This window comes from Oppia nitens, unplaced genomic scaffold (assembly GCF_028296485.1).
Source record: "Oppia nitens isolate AA-2021 unplaced genomic scaffold, nextdenovo-longstitch-racon4-pilon3 scaffold6_pilon_pilon_pilon, whole genome shotgun sequence".
NCBI classification, from domain to species: Eukaryota; Metazoa; Arthropoda; class Arachnida; order Sarcoptiformes; family Oppiidae; genus Oppia; species Oppia nitens.
The window spans coordinates 4,283,691-4,305,976 of record NW_026533250.1 but is presented as its reverse complement, the minus strand read 5'-3'; the positions used below and the strand labels follow the sequence as shown (position 1 = coordinate 4,305,976).

Here is a 22,286-nt window from a genome sequence, read left to right as displayed (position 1 = left end):
TTGAAAAACATATGATTTACACTTTTGTATGTAAATAACATATATCGGTAATTACCGGTAAGTTTTATAATAAGTTTACAATATATTCATATTATTTTCAATGTAGTACACAAATAAAATTAATAACATATGTTTTATTATTATTATTATTACGATCATTTAAAATATGTTAAAAATAAATTATCAACATAAATTTTTAAAAAATTATTACAAAAATCTATAAAAAAAATTATACTTAAGTATACTGATGATTAAATTATGGGAAAATATTTTTAATTAACTTTACACAATAATAATTGTTTATAATGTATATGGAAAAAACATTTCAAATACATAATAAATACTGTATTTATACCTTAATTAGTGATATTATATTACCGTATATTCACATATATATTGCACAAATAAAAATGAAATGATTAATAAATGATATGATTTATATAAATTAATACAATAATCAATAATTAATGCATTGTTTTTGTTTGTTTGTTGACATCAAATATTATTCAAATGGTGTTTCCGTTGATGTACTTTCAATTTGTTTAGTTGCGGATAACGTTTGTCACAGTACTGACAGGCGTGCGGTTTGATACCCAAATGGACCATCTTATGGACCTTTAGTTGCGATGATGTCAGAAAAATACGGGGACAGTCGTTCCAATCGCACCGGTAGCGCAACAGATTCTTGTGTCGCATCTTTAAACAAACAAACAAATAAAAAAAATGTCAATAATTACTTCATAGACGACAACTACTGTTCCTAACCTTATGGACACAAAGACTCGATGGTTTAGCTGTCCTGAACTCACATCCCGGCCAATCACATTCAAATGGTTTCTCTCCTATAACCGGTAATTGTAACATATAATTATAATTAAAAAAAAACTATCAATAAATAAAACATTATATTACCGGTGTGTATGTATTTATGAAGTGTTAGACTGTGCACTGTCCTACCCGTCCACTCACATCCCGGCCAATCGCACGGTACACGAACCACTTCGCCGGTGTGCGACTTTTGGTGATTCAATAGTCGCGATCTTTTTTTTAAAAAAAATTAATTACAAAAATATAGTTAAATTACAAATTTTTATAATACTTTAATAAAATTAATAATACTTTTTCGGGAACTTCATGTCACATCCCGGCCAACAACATTCAAACACTTTCATCGGTTCCATAACTTTTTTGTTTCCCGAAATTTTCCGATATTTGACGGCGTGATCTACAATCTCTTGTTTGATGTCTTCGGGAATCGATTTACATAACATAACGATGTGGTCCTTCAATTTGGTCGCATTACGACTGGTTCCCGAACCGAACTGATGTTCACAATATTTACATCGGCGGACGATCTCGTCTTTACTGTCCTTAAACTCTTCGAAATGTTGCCATATCTTTGACTTGGGTTTACGTCCCGTCGCCGATATAACCTTTGTTAAGGTTTTCTTTTGCTTTGGCTGTCAGTAAATAAATAAATCAATAAATTATCGGTAAATAACAAAAATAAGACAAACAGTAAAATTAAAATACTTTAGTAATTGTCACACGATTTTTGGCCTCCAATGCACTCGTATACAACTCATTGGCTTCTTTACGTAAATCAAATCTCTGGTCAACCGGTATTTTCATACAATTAAGCATCAAATGGATTCTACCTGTTATTTCATGCAATCATTAATTAAGTCAGAAATAGAAAAAATATATAATATTAATAAAATAAATAATTTATTATATAATTTAATTATAAATAACAAACATTTGGTTGCATTTCTATAGGCGTAGGTAATGCCACAGTAAATACATTTACACATTTGTTTGCCTGGAAATTATCAAAAATATAATTATCAAATTTTACAGTATTTTGCATAAAAATTAATTATATTTTTAAAACTCAATAATTACCCGACTGTTCCCAGAGCTTGAAATGTGTCCAAACGGGAACTTTAGTCTGTGTCCACGTCCTATTCGACTCAATCGATTCGGTTGATAGTGTATTTCGGGTATCGTCGGGAACTTTTTCGCACCGGTCGATCAAATGTTGGCGAAATTTGGTAGCATTTCTTGTGGAATAGATTTGATGGCAATACATACACGAAAAACTTTCTTTACCTGTTATTAAATGATGACAACATCGGCAACAAAAATAAATTATTTATTGTTAATTAATCCGTTTTACGCACCATTGATATCATAGGAAGTATTGTAATGTTTCCAAATGTTTGACAACCGTGTCTTAATCGGTTCGTTAGGTTTCGGTAGACTGTTTAGAAAGGATTCATCGCATTGATTACAAATACTCTCTTTGATGTCGTCGGGTATTTGTTGACATTTGAAGACAAGATGTTGTCGACATTTGGTAGCATTTCGGTAGAGATATTTGTGGCAACAGTAGCGACATTCGGCCGAAGTTCTGTCCTCTTCGTTGGTTAATATAAAGTGACTCCAGATGTTGACCTTTGATTTAGGTTGAGGTTCGGACCAATAGTTTTCTTTATCTTTGATCTCTTGCGGACACTTTTCGCAAGTTTCGACAATATGTTCGCGACTCTTGAATGCGTTCAGATTTTTATGACGAAATATTTTATTACAATACATACAGACTATAACTCTTAAGCCATCGTTTGTATGGTTTTCTTCAAATTTAAAGTACTTCCAGATCGACGACTGAGGTCGTGGAGACTTCGAGATTAGAGTTCCGTCTGAAAAATGCAAATAATAATAATAATAATCTTTATTAATCTTTTAATACATACCACTGAATGTCGAGCGTCTCCTTCTTTCTTGTCTCTCCTGTGTCTCAAACATCTTGACCTCAAGTGATCTTAACTTTTGTTTCAATTCAATTACCGTCTCGTTGTTTGTCGTCAATTGATCGGTAAGTATGTCAATCTCGGGATCCATATCTTCAAATCGTATCGAATGGATTCGATTGATTGAGTCAATCCTTTCCATAAAATTCATACTCTCTTCCAGACGTTTGGTCAGTTGTATCAACGCATCGGTCTGTTTGAGACACAGCTGTAGTCGAGTATTGAGTCGCGTGTTTTCGGCGACCAACGACTCGACTTTCATTTCGAGCTCAGCTCTCGACAGTTGTTTGACATCAAACATATCGGCTGTCCTTTCATTGGTATCCTCATCGGTCGTATTGTTGTTGTCATTGTTATTGAAATACTTGTTTCCATAAGATTTTTGATTCACTTTTGTCGACAATTTGTTTTTCAGCGTATTTTTTGTATTATTAGTTGTCGTCGGTTTGCTGTTAATAACTAATCGTATTTTGTGTTTGATATCCATTTCTTCTTCTTCTTCTCCAACTTCTTCATTATTGCCAACCTATCCGTTCGGATGACACAAACAATAATAAGACAATAATAATAATAGACATCGATATCGACATCCCATCCGTGTATTACTCACATTAGTGGCGGTCGTCGTTGTGGTTGTCATCTGGTATTGACAGCCGCTGTCGGTATCGTCAAAGTCTTCGTCCAGATTGCGTTTGATATCAATCGGTACGGCCGTACACTTGCGTACCAAATGTAGCCGCAATTTCGTTGCATTTTTGGCCACCGATGCCGTAAACTGTGAACCACAGAAACAGCAGACAAGTGTCGGTTGACCTCCGCCGCCGTCGACCGTCTCGTCGGTCGTTGTGTAGTACTTCCAGACAATACTCTTGGGTTTAGTGCCGCGACTGCGAGTCAGTGAAGCCATTCTCCTGTGAAGAAGGACTAACTGTCCGCTGACTTACCGTATCGTCGGGTCGTATGAGTGGACACAACAGCCGAAGTGACCAATGAATTGATCGATCGATCGATTGAGTCAACAGTTTGTGTGGTTTTCACTCAAAAAAAAACTCAAAACAATAATACCTTTAAATTAATAATAAATACAAACATTTTCGGGACATAAATAACGTCATAAAAACAATTGTTTGTAAAGTTTTTTTTTCATTATCGGGAGTTTCGGTAATCATTAAAAAATATAGTAATTATTTTTTATATCGACTTTAATTTAATATTTTTTTTAGTCATTTAGTCAATCAAATTGTTGGTGTTTTTCATTAAAAAAAATTTCAAAATATTTTAATTAAATAATTCAGTCATTATTTTTCATAATATTTTCTAACAATTCTCTCTTTTTATTTTCAAAGTTAATCATAAAATCAAAATATATATATAAATAAATATTTAATTTAAATTAAAAACATTAACAGTTTATTTGATAACAAAACATAATTTAATTAACATAAACTTTTTAAATTTAATTGAGCTAACAATGGCTTATTATTTTTATTATTATCATTACCGGTAAAATGTTTATACCATATATACACAGTCAATGATTTAAATAGTTCAGACAATTTTGATAATTGGATGAATAAAACTAAATTAATTAATTAATAATTTAAAATTGATTTTAATAACTATGTGTTTATATTTTTTTTTAATTAACGCCTAATTATAACAATGCTTTGATCTCGTCATAGAGTACTAAGACAAACGCACCGCCGGTACCCCTGAATACGTTAGAGAGGGCGCCCTTAAAGAAGGCCTTCGAGCCCTCCGTTTTGGCGATTTTACCCCAACAATGAATAGTACTCTTATACATCCTCTCATTGGCCGCCAGTCCCGACTGCATCATCATTCGTCGTCTGACTGTATCGAATGGATACGAGATTATACCCGAAACAGTGGTCACACATTGAGCGATAAGCCATGAGATCACTAATGGTGTGTTTTTCGGGTCCGGAAGCATACCCTTCGCTGTGTCGAAGAAACCAAAATATGCCGCTCTGTAGATGATTATACCTATTGATGATTGAAACAAATCAATTGGTGGTTAGATATCATTCAAACACATCATTAATTATCAATAGTATTATTACAAACCTTGAACAGAGACATTGAATCCTCTGTAGAGACCAATCAAACCGTCAGATTTATACACTTTAGCTAAACAATCGCCTAAACCTTTGAACTGTCGTTCGCTTGTTTTGCCGATATCAGCGGCCAAACGGGTTCGGGCAAAATCAAGTGGATATACAAAGCATAGTGATGTGGCACCGGCTGCTCCACCAGAAGCCAAATTTCCCAAAAAATATCGCCAGAATTGAGTCTTTTTGTCGACGCCTCCCAAGAATACCTGTTTATACTTGTCTTTGAATGCAAAGTTGAGGGCCTGAGTCGGGAAATATCGGATAACATTCGCCAGATTTCCCCTCCAGTATGACATTATTCCCTGTTCTTTGGGAATTCGCACGAATGCATCGATAATACCTATCGGACAACAAAATCAAATTCAATATTTAATTAATCAATCAATCAGTCTATCACTCAATCAATACCTTTATATCTTTTGCTTTCCTCTATCTGTTTGGAGGCGTGTTGTACCTGAAGAAGCAGTTTGACTCTCTCGATGGGCGCAACCGCTGTCTTAGAGATGGCCGCAGACACACCACCGGCGATGAAATCTTTAGCAAACGATACCGCGTCGATTGGCATTTTGACTATTTGGATGATAAATAAGAAAAATCAGTTTTTTTAACTAAAAGTTTTATCAATAAAAGTGAAACTATTTATAAAATTATTTAAATAAATAAAAAATTGTTTCAATTATTGGACTTTGTATTTAACTCCAAGGTCTCTCTCTCTCTCTCTCTCTCTCTCTCTTATTAATTGCAATAACTTTCGGCACTTCAAACACATGGTTTGTTAAAAAAATAAATTTTATTAATAGATAATTTATAAATAGTTATCAATTAGTGCCACCATTTTATTTATAATTATGAATTTTATAATTGTTAATAATCAATTTAATCAATTATTATTATTATGCTTAATTTTTTTAATGTCAATAATGGTAACAAATTCAGATGCCATTCAAACAAATATAACTACTAATAAATCATTGAAACATTGGAGGACTACAAATAAATCATCTGATTTTAGCAAAAATCAATTCAACATAAATCCTATTAAACTAAACAATGAAGAAGAACTCAACTGTCAATCAGTGTTTCATAATTTTGTAAATCTATTGAAACAAATTACAGAAAATATTCAGAAAAATAGATCAGTATTTGTTAATTGTTGCGATTATTTTGTCAAAAGTCTTCAAAATAGTAAATGTATGGATGATAGGTATGTCAACAACAATAATAAAGATAATGAAGCCGTTAAACAATTAAGAGATATTTGCCACAAGAAGTATACATTAAATAGAGAAACATTGGTTTGCGAAAACAAAGTTCATGTCGTCGTCGAAAGTCATGTTACCACCGATGACGACGACAATGATATTAGTAGTGATAATAATAGTCAAGAATCTCATCTCAAAGAAGTACTTATATTTTCATCGCTCGGTTTGATCTGTATTTTATTAACAATAGCTTTGGGCAATAAAGTTATTAAACTATTTTATTAATATATTGTATGTATATATAATAAATTAAAAAAACATTTATAATAGTAAATTATAAAGAAAGTTATAAATTATTTTTTGTAATTTTTAATAATCTCATAAATTGTTTTTTTAAATAAATTTATTTAAAATGTCAAATAAAACACAGTCGTTATTACAAAAGCTAATTATCATAACATAACTATTAAAAATTATACTTTAAAAAATTTATTTGACTTCAAATTATTTGTTTAATATGTTAATTATATTAATAGTTAAAACAATTTTTATAATAATAATCATTGGCATTGTTTCAAACGGATATAATTAAAAATAGTATGTATATATCATTGACATCTATTTTTTCTTTAAGTCACATATTTTCATCGCTATATTTCCTAATCGATGTTAAAATTACTGATTTTTTTGTGACATCAAAGTCGAGATGAGTTAATCAAGTGTTTTAAAAGTTTAGACCATTAAATGTTATATATTTTTTTTGATGTTAAAAATTAATATCGCAATTACTATCAATTATGGATTAACTTTAGCTATTAATAAATCATATATTATACAACTACATAAATAACTTCAATTATATTAAGAGCATAATAATAATAGCTATACAGTATAACCTAAATATTTGTTTTACCGGTAGTTTAGATTATATTCATATACAATACAGTATATTATTGCAAGTCATTTATTAATATTACAGTTTAGTTATAAACTATTATTTGATGATAACATTATGATTTTTAATGTAGTATAAAATTTTTAATTTATAGTAATTTAACACAGAGGCCTCAATAAATAATTATATTGTTAAATAAATTATAGTTCAATTAAAAAAATTAATGTAACTAAAATACGATATGGCAATTGTATAGTAACTAAGATATGTTTTATACAGTATATCAGATGCACTTTAAAGTTACTTAATGATTGAAATAATAAATAACCTTCAATTTTAAACAGTAATCTGCAAAATTTGAAACAATTATGATAATATTATTAAATATTATATATAGATATAAAATATCATATCATATATTTCATAATAATTAAGTACAGAATTAACAATATTATGTAAGTTATATTAAAAAAAATTATTGAAAAGTATCGGTCTCTCAGATATTATCATTGAATTCACGAGACAATGAAAAACTAACTTAAAAAATATGAAATAATTAAATATAAAACTATTTTTAGATATTTATTTAATTATTATTATTATATAAATTGTTAAATTATTATTATTATTATTATTATTATTATTTATATATATATATATATATATATTTAATTTATATATTATATATATGATATATAATTTAAATATATGAAACAAATTTGCAATATAATACGGTTAACATTGTTAAGGAAAAATTTAAATTAGGAAATAATTTTTAAATATTTAAAATTATTTAAATTTCATAAAACTTAAAATGTAATATTTTGTATATAAGGTTAATTATACTGTATTTCTTAACTATATATACACAATATATATACAAATACTTAACATAATATAACCTTTAATAAATTAGTAATATTAATAATAAAATTATTTAACTATCAATATATCTATCGGTTCTATCAAATGTTTTGACTAATATAAGGGCTAATAAAAAACTGTAGACAAAATATAAATTATTTAAATATAACAAATAGATTATATTAATTAAAATACATATATATTTATTTATTTAATCGATTATAATAATAATAATTATTAGTAATTTCTAAAATACATACCGATTTGTTATTTGATGTAACAATGAATTAATGAATTTAGTGTTTTGTGTGGTGAAACCAAATGAGAGGTCGACTTTTAAATATAATGATAATGTATTTCTTTGAGAGTCAAGCAATATTAGACTTGAATGGAGGATCTCGTGACAGGAATTATATGCCAACTCTACTCTAACAGTACTACCAGTTCTCACCAACCAATGTCTCTCTATTTGACCGACATTTGACTGGTTTGAAGGACAACCAGAGCTTTCACTTAATGTACTGTACGTTATGTGCCATTATCTAACTGTTCACTCAATAATGTACTGAAATTCTGTTGTTAGGGGGAAAAGGTATTCAAGAATACATTGTTGGTTATCAGTCAATACTATATACTATTTAAACGGAATAATATCAATATATATATAAGACATAGAATTTTCCGTATAAATAGTATACAATTTTTCCATACATTTATACAGTGTATATATATTGTATAATGTTTTCTAAAAATTATACTATAATTTATAATGTGATCTGGACTAATTTTATTAAATATTCTGTTATTTGTTTTTTTTAGGCAAGTGTTAGGAATATAGGAAAGGGATGTCAAACATAGTCGACATTATTTGTGATTTTGTTAGTAATGGAAAAAATGTAGAGAAAAGTGGAAAAATGTTAATATATAGCTTAGTTTAACGTCACATTACATGTGTGCGCAAACCCTTACGTAATACTGTGAGTATTATATGTTCAATAATATCACTACTAATCAAAAGTCTCTCTCTTTTTTAAGAATCAATGCATGAAATCAATTGCACTGTACTTTAGATTTGCAAACAAACAAAAAATTCCGTATTTTTTTCAATAATTGTTATCATTTACTATGAAATACCGGTTTATACAGTATATAATCATTTTTATTATATTTCGACTTTATATATATATTTTCTTATTTATTTTCATTATTTAAAACAAATAAATGTTTTTACATAATATATATTTTTTAAAATCTGTGATTTGAAAAAATAGTAAAAAAGATTTATCATGCTAGATTTTTAATTAATGTGTGCATATATTCAATAGTTATCAATTAAATTGATTATTAGTTTACATTAATGATAAAAATAGCCAAAATCTGATAATTGAAAACTTATGTTCTGTTTAGTAGTTTGTTATCTTTACTCTAAAACTTATTACATTTGTCACATGTTTTTTGTAAATGATATTAAAAATAATTTTTTTTTCATTCAAACAAACAATAACATTGATTCAGTTAAAACTGGATAATTGATTTCACGATTTACATAACTTTAGTTGCAATATTAGTTTAAAATATCAATACTATCGATGTATTTAAAAAAATTATATAAGTTTATAATTTTCTTTAATAATTTATTTATAATTTTTAAATTTTACATATATATTTATTAATCTTAGAACAAGTTATAAAATATTTGCGAAAATTATTTTTAATAACAAAAAATATCTAAAGTTATGTTTAAGGGTTATATTAACTAATAAAAAAATTATTATAATTTTTAATTATTTTTATAAATTAGTTTAATGTGAAAAATTTGCTATTATGAACAATAAAAATAAATAATTTCAAATATTATTAGTTATAAATCTTAAAATAATATTTCATAATAATTACAATCTTTTTTATATAATATATTACTTTGATATAAAAAATTTCAATTTCATTAATTTCAGTTTAATATTTAAAAAAATCGTTGATAATTAATACACAGTAAACAATTAAAATAATGACAAAATATCTATAACTTTTGATATATAAGTACAGTATTTCTGAAATTTTGTGAAAATATGATAATATTTCTGAGTATTTGATAAATAATAACTTTTTAATTGATTACTTTTATTTGAAAAATAATTTTTAATTAAAAAATTTCGTAAAAAATAAAATGAAATAAAATCTATTATAATTAAAAAATGATAAAATGGTTTAGAATTTTAATATACATATATATATATTACTAATTTAATAACCTAATTTAAATTATTAATTAATTAATTACTAATTTACAGTATTTATTTTGTTTAATATTAATTACTACTGTAGATAAAAATTATTGGGAAAATTCAATGATATTTATTGCAAAATTTTATTATTTAGACAACATTTATATTATATTACAAATAACTAATAAAAACTATTGAAATAAAATATTATTTAAAAATAATTTATAAACAAATAAGATAAATAGTGACCGACAACGACAATCAAATTAAATATTGTTTTAAATATATATATATATATATATTTACTTTCAATTTTTTATCTTATAGTAGTTGAATAAAATTATATCAACAATTATTTTAAATTAACACAAATTAGTCAACCAATAGATAAGATATGACACAAATTTAAATGTCATATAAATTGTTATACTTTTGATTAACAGTATATATTGGATAATATTGTCATTGAGTAGAAATTAAGGAAATATTTTTAATAATAAAATTTTATTAAATATAACGCCAAATAAAAAGTCCATATGTTTTGAGTGATGTCTGTGTCTGCAGAGTCCGAGTCCATCAAAAAACTTCTTACCGAAGCTCTCGAAGCACTCAAACACTCGTACTGTCCGTACAGTCATTTCCCGGTTGGCGCCGCCGTCCTGACTATTGACGGACACATATATCGGGGTAAACATTAGTATTGTTTGCATTTTATTTTTGGTGATAATTACATTAAATATAATTTGGTCTTATGTTATAATAGGTTGTAATGTTGAAAATGCTGCCTATTCTGGTAGTATATGTGCCGAGCGGACAGCCATAGTAAAGGCCGTATCCGATGGTCACAAACAATTTACGGCAATAGCCGTATCGTCGAAAATGTCATCACAGCTGATAGTGCCGTGTGGTCTATGCAGACAATTCATGCGTGAGGTATACACAAAACACACACAAAACTTTTTTTTCATATATTATTTACAATATTAACAATAAATATAATAATATAATTTCTCTCAGTTTTCCAGTGATTTAGCCATATATTTGGTGAGACCCGACGGTACATACGAGCGGACATCGCTTGATGTGTTATTTCCGAAGTCATTTGGACCGCAAGATTTGCAGGAAGGGGTCGAAAATCTTGTGATTTAAACAAAATCTTGTTTTTTAAACTCGTATTTTTAAAAGTATTTTAAATATATATATATATTATATTTATATAAGAATATACAGTATAAAAAAATATTCCTAAAAATGTGTTACAAAATAGTGTACATTTACTTGTAATTTTACTAAACTTTTTAGTTATTATTATTATTTTTATTATTATAAAGACCAACAAAAATGTGAGTAATTATTAATTTTATGTAATTATAAATATAAATAAAATAAAGTTTTAATAAAATATATCAAATATTTTAACTAAGGTCTCACTGAATGCGAAATATTTGTGTATTTACTTTATATCTATTTATCAATAATATTAATACTATTCAAGTATTATTTTACGGTAAGTGTCAAAATAAAAATCTAAATCTAAAGAATATTTTATAGAAACCGGAACCAAACCGCAATAAAATTCAATTCACTTATAAAGTTGAAAATATTTTGTTAAAAAACAAAAATGTCTCTGAAAACCGAAACCATAACCAAACCGTATTTGTTTCGATCTTTTATTATTAGTAATAATTATATTATATTAACGTTTATAATAAAAAATTAATTAATTGTTTAACAATTATCATAAATTTTTACTTTCAATTTATTTTTAATTAATAACAAATTATTTCTTTTATTTAACAATTGATTTTGTATATAATTTCCTGTTTTTTCATTTATATATTTATAAATTGAATATAATTTTAATAATTATGGTAAACAAACAATTTTTCATATAATATACAAATTCATATGTATAGTAAATCACAATAATTATTGTATACTTTTTTTTATATAAATAAATGTATTTACAATTATTTTTTTTATATCTAATGTTTCAAACATATTTCTGCTTAATTTCTGTGTATATTTTAAATCAAAATGACTTAATTAATAGTTTTCGTAATAATTATATATCAATTTTGTGACTTTAATTTATATATTGAAAAGTAAATACTAATTACAATTAATTTTTTTTTGAATCACCAGAATGGACACCAACCGATATAACATTGGCATAAATTTTCATGAGAGGTGGCCTGTCGTATGAGTAGATCCACCTGTTCGGGCACATCGAGAGTTAGGTGAGCGTCAAAGTCACGACCGGTTAGTTTATCGCGCACTCGGTTTATGACTGTTAAGGCTTTCTTATTGAGTCCTTCGTGAGCAAAGCCGGCACTCTCAGTGATGATACCACTGATGGGATTGGAAGCGGCTATCGATGGCCTCTTGGAGGTCGAGGCGGCAGCGTTTAGGGCACCACCGACGGCACCGTCATCTTCATCTAACAAATCGATTGAGTGCTTGACTTTTGGTTGTGCTGTCGATTACAATTAAAAATAAATATTTATAAAAATTTAATCACAATCTCATGGTTTATGTAATACAAACCTTCGATGAGTTTCCACGAAAAGATCGGGTCGTGTATGAAGGCCTCGAGTACTGCCATCAATGAGTCCTTATTATTGCGTAAGACTCGCATTACTTTTTCGCAAGTCATCCGATACGTGCCTTCAATGCCCGTAACTTCCATTGCATTGATTAACATTCGGGTCAATCTGTTTGAAAGATTAGATAAAAAAATAAGTTATTGATTAATAAAATGCAGTCAATTCTCAACAATTATCTGACACTTACCTGAATGGTATCTTTTCGGGAAACTTTTCGCGAGTCATCGCAACTTCGAAACAATCGCCAAAATCGATGTGCAATATCTTACCAGACATTCGGTCCAACATTAGATTAGACGGATGTCGATCACCCAAACCGAGAACATAGCCAACGATAGACATCACTGACAGACTTCGAGTGTAATTAGTTCGTCTGTCGAACCAGACCTCTGACGATGGACTCTTCAGCCACAATAGTTTAGCCAAATCATCGCCAGTTGTGTGCTCTAAGGCGTGTTCAAAGACTTCGACTTTTTGCAATAGAGTCAAGTGATCGTAATCGGGAGCCATTCGTAGCATAACTCGGTGTTCAATGTTTAACAAGATTTTCTTCTTTTCCCGATAATCACGGATAAGTGTGTGCAGAGTATCGCAATGGGGAACCCAACCGATGAGTCCCGAGTTAGGAGACAATGGTATCACAGCGTAGCGTTGTATTGCTATCGACAATAAATCAATAATATATTAAAAAAATATTTTGTTTGTTTGTAATCTCAATTCATACCCAAATTTCTTTGAGAAGTTTCGGGATCGCTGGTCAACAATGTATTTACTAAACCAAACAATTGCATTACTCTCTCGTCTTGTCGAAGATCTTCGTGTCCTTTAAGCAAAAACATATAGTCTCGACCGTCACTACCTTTTATGGACAATTTTCTCGGTCTTTGTTTGCTTGTAATCACATTAAGCTGAGGCTCGACCCGAGCAATGCTAATGAGTGGTTGATTTGGATTATAAGAGCCGGGAACGGCCAACTCGAGGTCACGACATTGCATCAGTTTTGGTGATACATATTGAAGCTCTAATGATGTCAATTGTGGTAACTGTTTGGATATCCTTCTGAACACATGATAATAGGTATCCCACGCCTGTGTCAAGTCTTTGACATTGCCGTGCATTTGGTATTTGCTAAAAGTAAACATCAATCATAAATCATCAACTGATCCAATTGAATAAATCACTTAAATTGACTTTTACTAACCGACACCACTCTTTGGCAGTGTTAAGGTCGTGACCATAGGCCTGATTGAAGCTCATCTCTTTGAGTGTTTGTGGTCCTCTGTCACACATTTGATGCAACGGATCCAATATATCAAACATTCCTTTGACATTGCGTTCGCCGAAGTACAGTCTGGACGCTTCTTCGAGACCTTCGTGCCATAATTCATGCCAAAGAATGGCAATACGTATGAGTTCCTCACTAACAAGCATTGCCTGTTGTACTAAATTAGGTGAATGGACCTGCATCATATCCAGAATCTTTTTGGCCGATGCTTGACGTCCCGGTGCTGAGGCCTTTGAGGCCACTGTCAGCGGATATATAAGTGACTGCGGATGATGTTTACCGATGTCTATAAGCAATTGGTGTATTAGTCGTGCTATTAATTGTCGGGTTGTATCGATTCGGGCAATCAGTTGTGGAATAACCTAAACATTTTTTGTAAGTAAATTGTCAACAAAAAAGTTTTGATATTTTTTTGTCAATTGAGTACCTGAAGCCACGTTTCAATTGGCACTGTTTTGATGCCTTCGGCCAGTGCTTCATATACTTCCTGATGTTGTCCTTCTTCAAACCAAATGGTAAGTATGCGTAGTGTATCCTGAAGACTGGATCCGTGAGCTAACGATACGGAACGGAAAAATCCGCGAACTGCTGGCACACAGTAGTCGCGAACATATTTGGTCTTAAGTGGCTGTAGCGATGTCATTGGCGAAGAAGGGCCACCCAATGGATCCACTGGTGACTGGCCGTCGGTGGACGAATGGACTCCCTGTTTATTAATAATCAATAATATATTATGACTACCCGTAATTGTATACTTAATTATTAGAAAACAAAAAAAAATTGAAAAAACCTTAAAGAAGTTGACGGCTTCAAAGTTCATATAAGCCCACGAATGCCACGCTTTGTACCAATTGTTGTCCCGTTCAGTGGCCTCCAAGTAATAATTAAGTATAGTGTTTACGGACTCCTCGTTGATTCCCTGAAGATTTTCGTGCCATTGACCTAACTTGAGATAACATCGAGACAATAGTTTATTCAAATCGTTTCGTTGATTCAATTGTTGACTTTCATCGCCGCTCATAAAGTGAATGTTTTGTGCCGTTTGTGTGAAGTGAGCTAATTGTTGGAATGCCTCCTCTTTTTCGCCCGAAATCCACAGATGTTCAATGTATCTGAACGTTACCTGAGGATAGGTAGTTGGCAGTGGAAAACCCGGTTCTGTTTGAATTACGGTAATATAAAATATTGATAATTAATTTTTATAAAAAAATTAATCATTCAATAACTCATACCTAGTTTCGATGCATCGGTATTCATAAGACTGACTAATGTACGGTAAGATAACTGTAAACGACCGCTACGTTGACATAGTTTGGCAAACTTGAGGTATGAGTGCATGTCGTCGTGTGGTGTCAACACCAGAGAGTGAACTTGAATTATCTTTTGCCAGTCCTCTACTGATCGCTGGCAACCCTGCAATCGGTGCCACCATTTTTGTTTAATCATTTCTCGTCGTTCGGGAACCAACTTGTATTGAATCACTTCCTCTAATTCGGACATCATCTGCACCTGAACCATAGGAGCGTAGGCCCGGTTGTATGACTCGCCGGCCATTGTTGTTAGTTCGGTGTCGATTAGTTTTCTGGCCTTATCTATCAATACCTGTGCCTTTCCATAGTTTTGATAGTGAACCTGTAGTACTGCCTGATAAAAGGCTGAATCGGGTGTATCGGAAGCTATATTTTTCGTATATTCTTCCATATGTGGCCATTGACCCAAACCCCAGGCAGCAGTAGCGGCCATTCGGGCCATCTTTTGTTTATATTCTGGATTAATATCGGAAAACGATTGTTGAGCTAAATTATATAACTTATTCCATTCGGACAACACTTCCAAACATCTCATTTGTCCGACAATTGATTCGTAATCTTTTGGATCCTTTTCTGATTTTAGTTTATAAGCTTTCAATGCATTTTCCCAGTCGTGTAACTTCTCATACCAGCGCTCTTTAACTTCAATGTCGTTAAATTGATTTTTATTGGCAAACTCTAGGACACCGACGGCAGCTTCCGGTTGCTGTAGTTTGTTGTTAATACTGATGAGTGCGCCCAACACTTCAGTGGTCGCCTGTTTGTGAAACTCTTCTTCTTTATAATGAAGTGCTTTGGCAAAGGCTCGACACTTGAGTGCTCTTTCGGCTAATGTCTTCTCATTCAGCGGTAGTGGTCCTCTGTCCACGTGTTCCATAAATTCGGCTAAATTTAGTAAAATTCCTGTCACTTCAGGTATGTCCTGTTGCATCAGTGCGTCTTGTATTGATGTAATCAGTTCCTGAATATTTTCATAAATGGTTTTTAATTAGCGATAATATTAAATAAATATACAGTGAATTAAAATTATCAATTTTTTTCAAGTGGTAATACCTGTTGATGATCTTCACTTAATTCATTCCAACAGCTAAGAAATGCCGGATTAAATAGATCTCTGGCCACAGAACTACACGCCTGAGCCAATGGAAAACATGATCTGATGGCTAAAGCAGGCGATTCGCGAATCAAATCTATATTCAGTATTTTAAGCCATTCGAGCCAATCTTCTTTAGACACCCGTCGGGAGCATTGATTCCAAGCCCTTTGCAAGTCGTAAAGCTGTACTTGATTTCGTTTGGGATCTGGTACTGAACCCATCGGATCCTTTAACTGATTTCTGCCTTTTTTATTGTTTCGACGAATCGACATAATTGGATCGTCTTCAGCGTCATTAATACCGGATCCGTCGCTTATCTTTGTTATCAATATATCATATTTTTGATGATTTATTTTGTGCTTTTGCAACACTTTATTAACCATCGGAATAAATATCTGATATTTTTTATTCAATTGCATTACAACAGCACTCAATGTATCCATCGCTTGATTTACTAAATCCTAATGTATTCATTAAATTAGTTAATACATTAATACACATAACTTTAAATTATTAACTTTACTAAAAAATATTGTATAAAAAACCTTTTCATTGTTAGTGTTGTTATCAATGGTCCGTACGATTGCGTGTATTATTCTCGGAGCTAAATCAGTGATCTGAAGATCTTCTGAGAGAACATCAATGGTCTTGAGTGCAGCTATTTTCACGTCATTATCTTTGATATCATTCGATTCAAATAATTTGATAATTGGTGGCATCAATAGATGCAAATAGTCGTCAAGATTTGTACCAAAACTTTGAAGAGCATCTATTTTGATGAGACAATTGATGAAAAAAGAAACAGTTTTAAAAAAATTAATAATTAACCATAAAATTAATTAATTAAAAATAAATATATCTTTTAAATTACTGAGCAATTTAACGGTTACACTGCGACGTAAGCTCTTGTCGTGTGCAAACACTCGCAGTATATGTGGTATAAGATATGGCACATATATCTTGAATTCGCCTCCCAGTGCTATAACAATTTGTTCGACTACATTGATTAGGGTTGTCTGCATCGGTGAGTTTGTTGTCCAAAATTCGCGGACAACTTTGAATATGTCCTCCAAATAGTTGCGGATATGTATCTTTACGATAGCTATGATTTGTCCCAATTGTTGCAATAAAAACTATATAAAAAAATAATATTCAGTATTTCATATATTATCTAAGTATCGGTATATGTAATCAGTATCTATTAAAATCCATACCTCTTTAATATGGGGTTCACCCGTGCGAATAACATTAATAAAAGGGGGTAAAACATGTTGAATGTATGGCACCGATCGGACACCTAAAACATTGAAAATAAAAGCTACGGCCTGTACGGTCATCGTGTGGTGAGCACTGAGAGCCGGATCTCTCATTACTCTCATTAATGTTGAAATAGCCTGAGCTGAGTAAAAGTCGTCAAAAGTGGCTGCAAAGTTGGCTAACATTTCGTGTGCATTGATATCTTGTTCAACAATAGGATCGTGAGCTATCAATGGATCACCCGATTGGTCAATGACTCCCAGATTTACTTTATGTCGATAGGGATCAACAGCACCGAGTAGTCCCAAAACTCTAATGGTTTCGCGTCTTATTAGTTGTGAATTTTGAGACGACTCTGATTTCAATATATTAAATAATATATCCAATAGATTGGGATATTTCCAATACGGTTCAACCACATAGCCTAAGCTCTCGACTAAACGGCCTAATGTCCAGAGAGCTACTTCGCGCTTCTGCTGAGATGACGAGTCTTGTATGGCATCTAATATTATAGGAAACAATTCGTCGATCCATTTCCTCATTTCAGTGCCGCTTACCATTGCCTGTTCACCTAATATTTTGATTAAAAAAAAGTAAAACAAAATAATTAAGAAAAAAATACAACAGAATCTAAATATTATTGTGTGTAACCAACCAATGGCTGAAAGTACGGCCGTAACCACAGCCTGTGACGGATCTTTCAATTTTGGCAAAAATACTTTAAGTATGGGTTCAGTGTATGGCCTAATTAGTCGCGGAGTTGTGGCCAACAAATGGCCTAACATTTTAGCGCTTTGCTCTTTATTACGACAAATACCAGAATATTCTAATTCGGTTAACAATTGAAGCAAAACCTGTGAATAATAATAATACAATTATAATAAATATCTGCAACACTTATCTATGATATCTGTATATTATTAACTAATTTTGTTTACTTTTCTCAGTGAAGGCATAACATAAGCGGGATTATAGCTACTGAGTCGACCGATAGTACATAAGCCCAGCTCACGGATCTCAAATACTTCATCGTTGAGACATACGAACAGTGCGTTCAGATTTTCTGCCTGAGCTAAGTGTTGATCAAATCTTTCGTCAAGACTTGAGAGTACTGAATAGCGAACGTAAACGTCGACATCAGTTATGCCGACAATCAGTAATTTGGACAAAACATCCTTTAAATAAAACAAAACAATCAAATTTAAGTTCACAATTACCGGTAAATTAATTTGATATCAAAATTAATGTCTATTTACTTGAATTGTAATGACCAGTGTTTGTGAATGTTTATCCTGAACTTTCTTCAGCGCAGGATATAGTAGTTTACAACACGTATGAACAGCTTCTAGTCTGACTTCCCGATTATCATCGGTTAGATATGTATCGGCACAATGGCGAACAAATTGCATAAGTGGCCGGTGCTCGAAATCAAACTGACCTAACACTTTGAGTGCGAGAATAGTTGTCTGTAATTAAAAATAATAAAAACAATTACCTAATAGTGTAATAAAATAAAATATATCTCAATATATGTTTAGTTTTCAAAAAAAACCTGAGTATCAATTGGTTCGCTATTGAAAGACAATGAACTGTTTTGCAAATGTTTAGGAAGACCTGGCATTGCGTACGCCTTTTTCATCAGTATTTGACTCAACATTTTCAACAGTCCGTCCTGAATGTCCTTTTTGAGTAAAGGAATATATTTGGATATCTCGTGTAGTGCTGCGGCCAATGCTTCGGATAAGCCGGTGGCAAACATGGCATCCAAAAGATCACTTTTGATGTCATTTTTGATATCATCGCCTACAGCCTGACTTAGGAGTGCCAAACATGTGAACACTGTAGGATCGGGTAGTGGTCGCTTCTTTGGCTGATGCTCTTTGGCCGGAAGTGTTAGACGAATAGTTTCCAATATATGCGCCAATTGGTGCTTAAAAATATCGTTTTTCACACTTTTTATAGCAATAGCCAAAAGTCCTATTAAAATATCATTTACCGGTAAATTAGCTTCATAAATAAAACTATATAACTATATAATCAAATAACTGATTACCTAACGAAATAAAAGCTAGAGATCGGGCCGGAATTACCCGCAAATTATTTAACAAATAATTAATCGATTCCTTAACATAAACCGAGTCAGTGGACGCAAACTTTTCGGGACTCAGAGCGGCCAAACTCGGAATGACAGCCAATAGAATGTGATTTATATTATGAGTGTTTTTTTGTCTAAGTTGTGACATAACTTGATTGCATAGATAATCAAAGTTATTGAGTAACATTTGTCGACACGTTTGGCTTTGTTTTGGTGGACGATATCTAGATTTAAAACAACAACAAAAATTTGATGAAACATTAGATGAAAAAATTGCCATTAATTATATCAACAAATTACTTGTTATGTGATACAGGTATGGGTGCGATACCCATCTCTTTGTGGTATTTGACGACTGCACTCAACTCTCGCATACCATACGATGGAACCGACGACGACTGTGTCTGAATGTGTGTATTATTTCTGAATAGTTTCGAAAGTTGATTACTTCTCGATGTACTTTGGCTTTGATTTTCAATTATTTGACTGTATTTTAGCTCCAATTCTCTACAAATGACATCTCCTGTAAATTAATTTTATTATTACCGGTAATATTAACTTTTCAAATATCAAATTCAAATACCGGAATCATTAGATATTCTCAAGAGCTCATTGAGTATCAACAGCGATGTCAACACTTTGTCGTCTTTTTCTTTACGATCGGTTACTTCGAAGCCATTCTTGACTTCAGCAAAACAGACATCAAAACATTTGGGTATTTGTTGATCGATACGGCTTTTGTTGCCTTTAAGGTCGTGCGATATGCGCTCCCTTTCGGAGACAACAAACAGTGCCGAACGTAACGCAGAGACCGCTGAGTCGCGTATTTTTGGATCATTTATGGCCAGAAATATGTTATCGAAAAACGAATTTACTTGACTAAAGAAGTAGATCGGCGTTACGTTTGCCAACTCTCGAAGATTTAGGACCTGTTAGTATAAAGTCATTTAAATCTAAGTTATTTTTTTGTTTGTTTCGGCAAACTTACCGCCGAATGTTTTTTGATTTCATTTTTATCAGTATTAATGATTTCGTTGGCCCTCGCGATCTCAAAGTTGACAAAATTGGCGGCCATTTCGATGTTGACGGCAATCTTACCGACAGCACAGGCTGACAGATCCAGAAGTTCGTTGTCGGAAAAGTTATGGTTAAGATTACGCAAATGGTTGGCAAACGGTGCGTATATATTGGGTTTGGCCTTATCGACCAATGCCGACGTCGAGTCCAATATTATACACATAACAACAATACCGGCCTTAATGTCGTTCGGGTTGTTAGCGCCCGAACCCAACATCAGATCAAAGATCTTCGTAACGCATAAGTTATAGAAAGCTTTTAGCTCTTCGTCGGTAACTTCGGTCATGTCTTGATTGATGTATTGACGCAAACAGTGAATACCTTTAAGTCGTTTGGTATCATCGCGTGACCTCAGGTCGGCCAATGCCGTACTGATAATCGACTCGAATGGCCAGTCGTACGAAGTCGGGTCCAGTTTGTCGTGTCTGGACATTGTCGACATCTGAATTTTGGACATGTTTTTTTCAAGTCGATGATTACAGCCGCTGCCGCCGATTGGTGGCCACCGGTCGGACTGTTTGTCTTAAAATATTATTAAATGTATTAATGATTTGTTAAAACCTATGATTAAAAATGTTTATCAATAATAATAACAACAAAACAAAACTTATTGTAATATTCAATGTAAACAAAAACGTGAATTTAGTTTACATTATAATAATAATAATAATAATAATAATAATAAATACAATAATATTTTTATTATTTATCACATAAACAGATAAATATTGTATAGCATTGACATAAATAATGTCACTATTATTTAACAACCCTTTAAACACATACTTCTATTGAAATAATCATTTAATTTAAGACATTATTTGTGTATTATATAAAAGTTTACACATTTTGTATTTACTGTACTTTAATACAGTAATAATGTATTTATAATAAATACCTGTATTTTAGTTCATTAATTATACAGTATATATATATATATACAACATATTATGATTATTCATTCAATTTAACATTATATATGATTTATAAATATATTTTTTTAGTGTTTTAATATATTTAAATAAATATATATTTAATGTGTAATATTTACAACAAAAAACCTCTTAATTTTAACCGCAAAAAAATTGCATATAAAACTCAATTATAATAATACTGTATAATATTATCATACAATAAATTACAGGATAGAGATATATAAATTACATACATATGTATATATATATACTGTATATACATAGATATATACAGTAGATATACAGTGACAACAAGTTTTTATTTTATTACATTTATAACATTAAAATACAAACATATTTGAAATGCCATTTAAATACACGTATAAAATTACTTACTGTATATGAAAATATATATACAGGTTATATACTAGGATAATATCATCATTTATTTTTTAATTAAAAAAAAAGTTATTAAAAAATAATAATTTTTAATAAACTCGAAACAAAATTATAAA

The 22,286-nt window shown here is 31.0% G+C and overlaps 4 protein-coding genes across 4 annotated transcripts; 1 reads left to right on the top strand and 3 right to left on the bottom strand.

Annotated features, from left to right (window-relative positions):
• Window positions 1-414: 414 nt before the first annotated feature.
• On the bottom strand, window positions 415-3,887 carry LOC128962187 (zinc finger protein 271-like). Its single transcript, XM_054308540.1, has 10 exons — window positions 3,424-3,887; window positions 2,757-3,339; window positions 2,184-2,702; window positions 1,906-2,112; window positions 1,760-1,822; window positions 1,534-1,658; window positions 1,120-1,460; window positions 913-1,040; window positions 766-842; window positions 415-696 (listed from the first exon to the last, which is right to left on the bottom strand). Exons 1-10 carry the CDS (start codon window positions 3,718-3,720, stop codon window positions 496-498), a joined length of 2,541 nt encoding a protein of 846 aa, XP_054164515.1. The 5' UTR covers window positions 3,721-3,887; the 3' UTR covers window positions 415-495.
• A 401-nt stretch (window positions 3,888-4,288) lies between these two features.
• LOC128962600 (ADP,ATP carrier protein-like) lies at window positions 4,289-8,415 on the bottom strand. Its single transcript, XM_054308982.1, has 4 exons — window positions 8,167-8,415; window positions 5,354-5,515; window positions 4,899-5,285; window positions 4,289-4,817 (listed from the first exon to the last, which is right to left on the bottom strand). The coding sequence occupies exons 2-4, from the start codon at window positions 5,508-5,510 to the stop codon at window positions 4,468-4,470; spliced, it is 894 nt and encodes a 297-aa protein (XP_054164957.1). The 5' UTR covers window positions 5,511-5,515; window positions 8,167-8,415; the 3' UTR covers window positions 4,289-4,467.
• Window positions 8,416-10,558: 2,143 nt separating this feature from the next.
• Window positions 10,559-11,339, top strand: LOC128962300 (cytidine deaminase-like). Its single transcript, XM_054308673.1, has 3 exons — window positions 10,559-10,818; window positions 10,895-11,064; window positions 11,149-11,339. The coding sequence occupies exons 1-3, from the start codon at window positions 10,680-10,682 to the stop codon at window positions 11,278-11,280; spliced, it is 441 nt and encodes a 146-aa protein (XP_054164648.1). The 5' UTR covers window positions 10,559-10,679; the 3' UTR covers window positions 11,281-11,339.
• An 803-nt stretch (window positions 11,340-12,142) lies between these two features.
• On the bottom strand, window positions 12,143-21,481 carry LOC128962619 (serine/threonine-protein kinase mTOR-like). The gene is made up of 20 exons (XM_054309007.1): window positions 20,769-21,481; window positions 20,364-20,709; window positions 20,081-20,303; window positions 19,739-20,004; window positions 19,238-19,662; window positions 18,942-19,151; window positions 18,624-18,860; window positions 18,341-18,539; window positions 17,643-18,256; window positions 17,300-17,561; window positions 16,974-17,197; window positions 16,386-16,889; window positions 15,255-16,293; window positions 14,813-15,180; window positions 14,450-14,728; window positions 13,939-14,384; window positions 13,462-13,865; window positions 12,925-13,396; window positions 12,679-12,845; window positions 12,143-12,607 (listed from the first exon to the last, which is right to left on the bottom strand). The coding sequence occupies exons 1-20, from the start codon at window positions 21,312-21,314 to the stop codon at window positions 12,270-12,272; spliced, it is 7,569 nt and encodes a 2,522-aa protein (XP_054164982.1). The 5' UTR covers window positions 21,315-21,481; the 3' UTR covers window positions 12,143-12,269.
• Window positions 21,482-22,286: the final 805 nt, after the last annotated feature.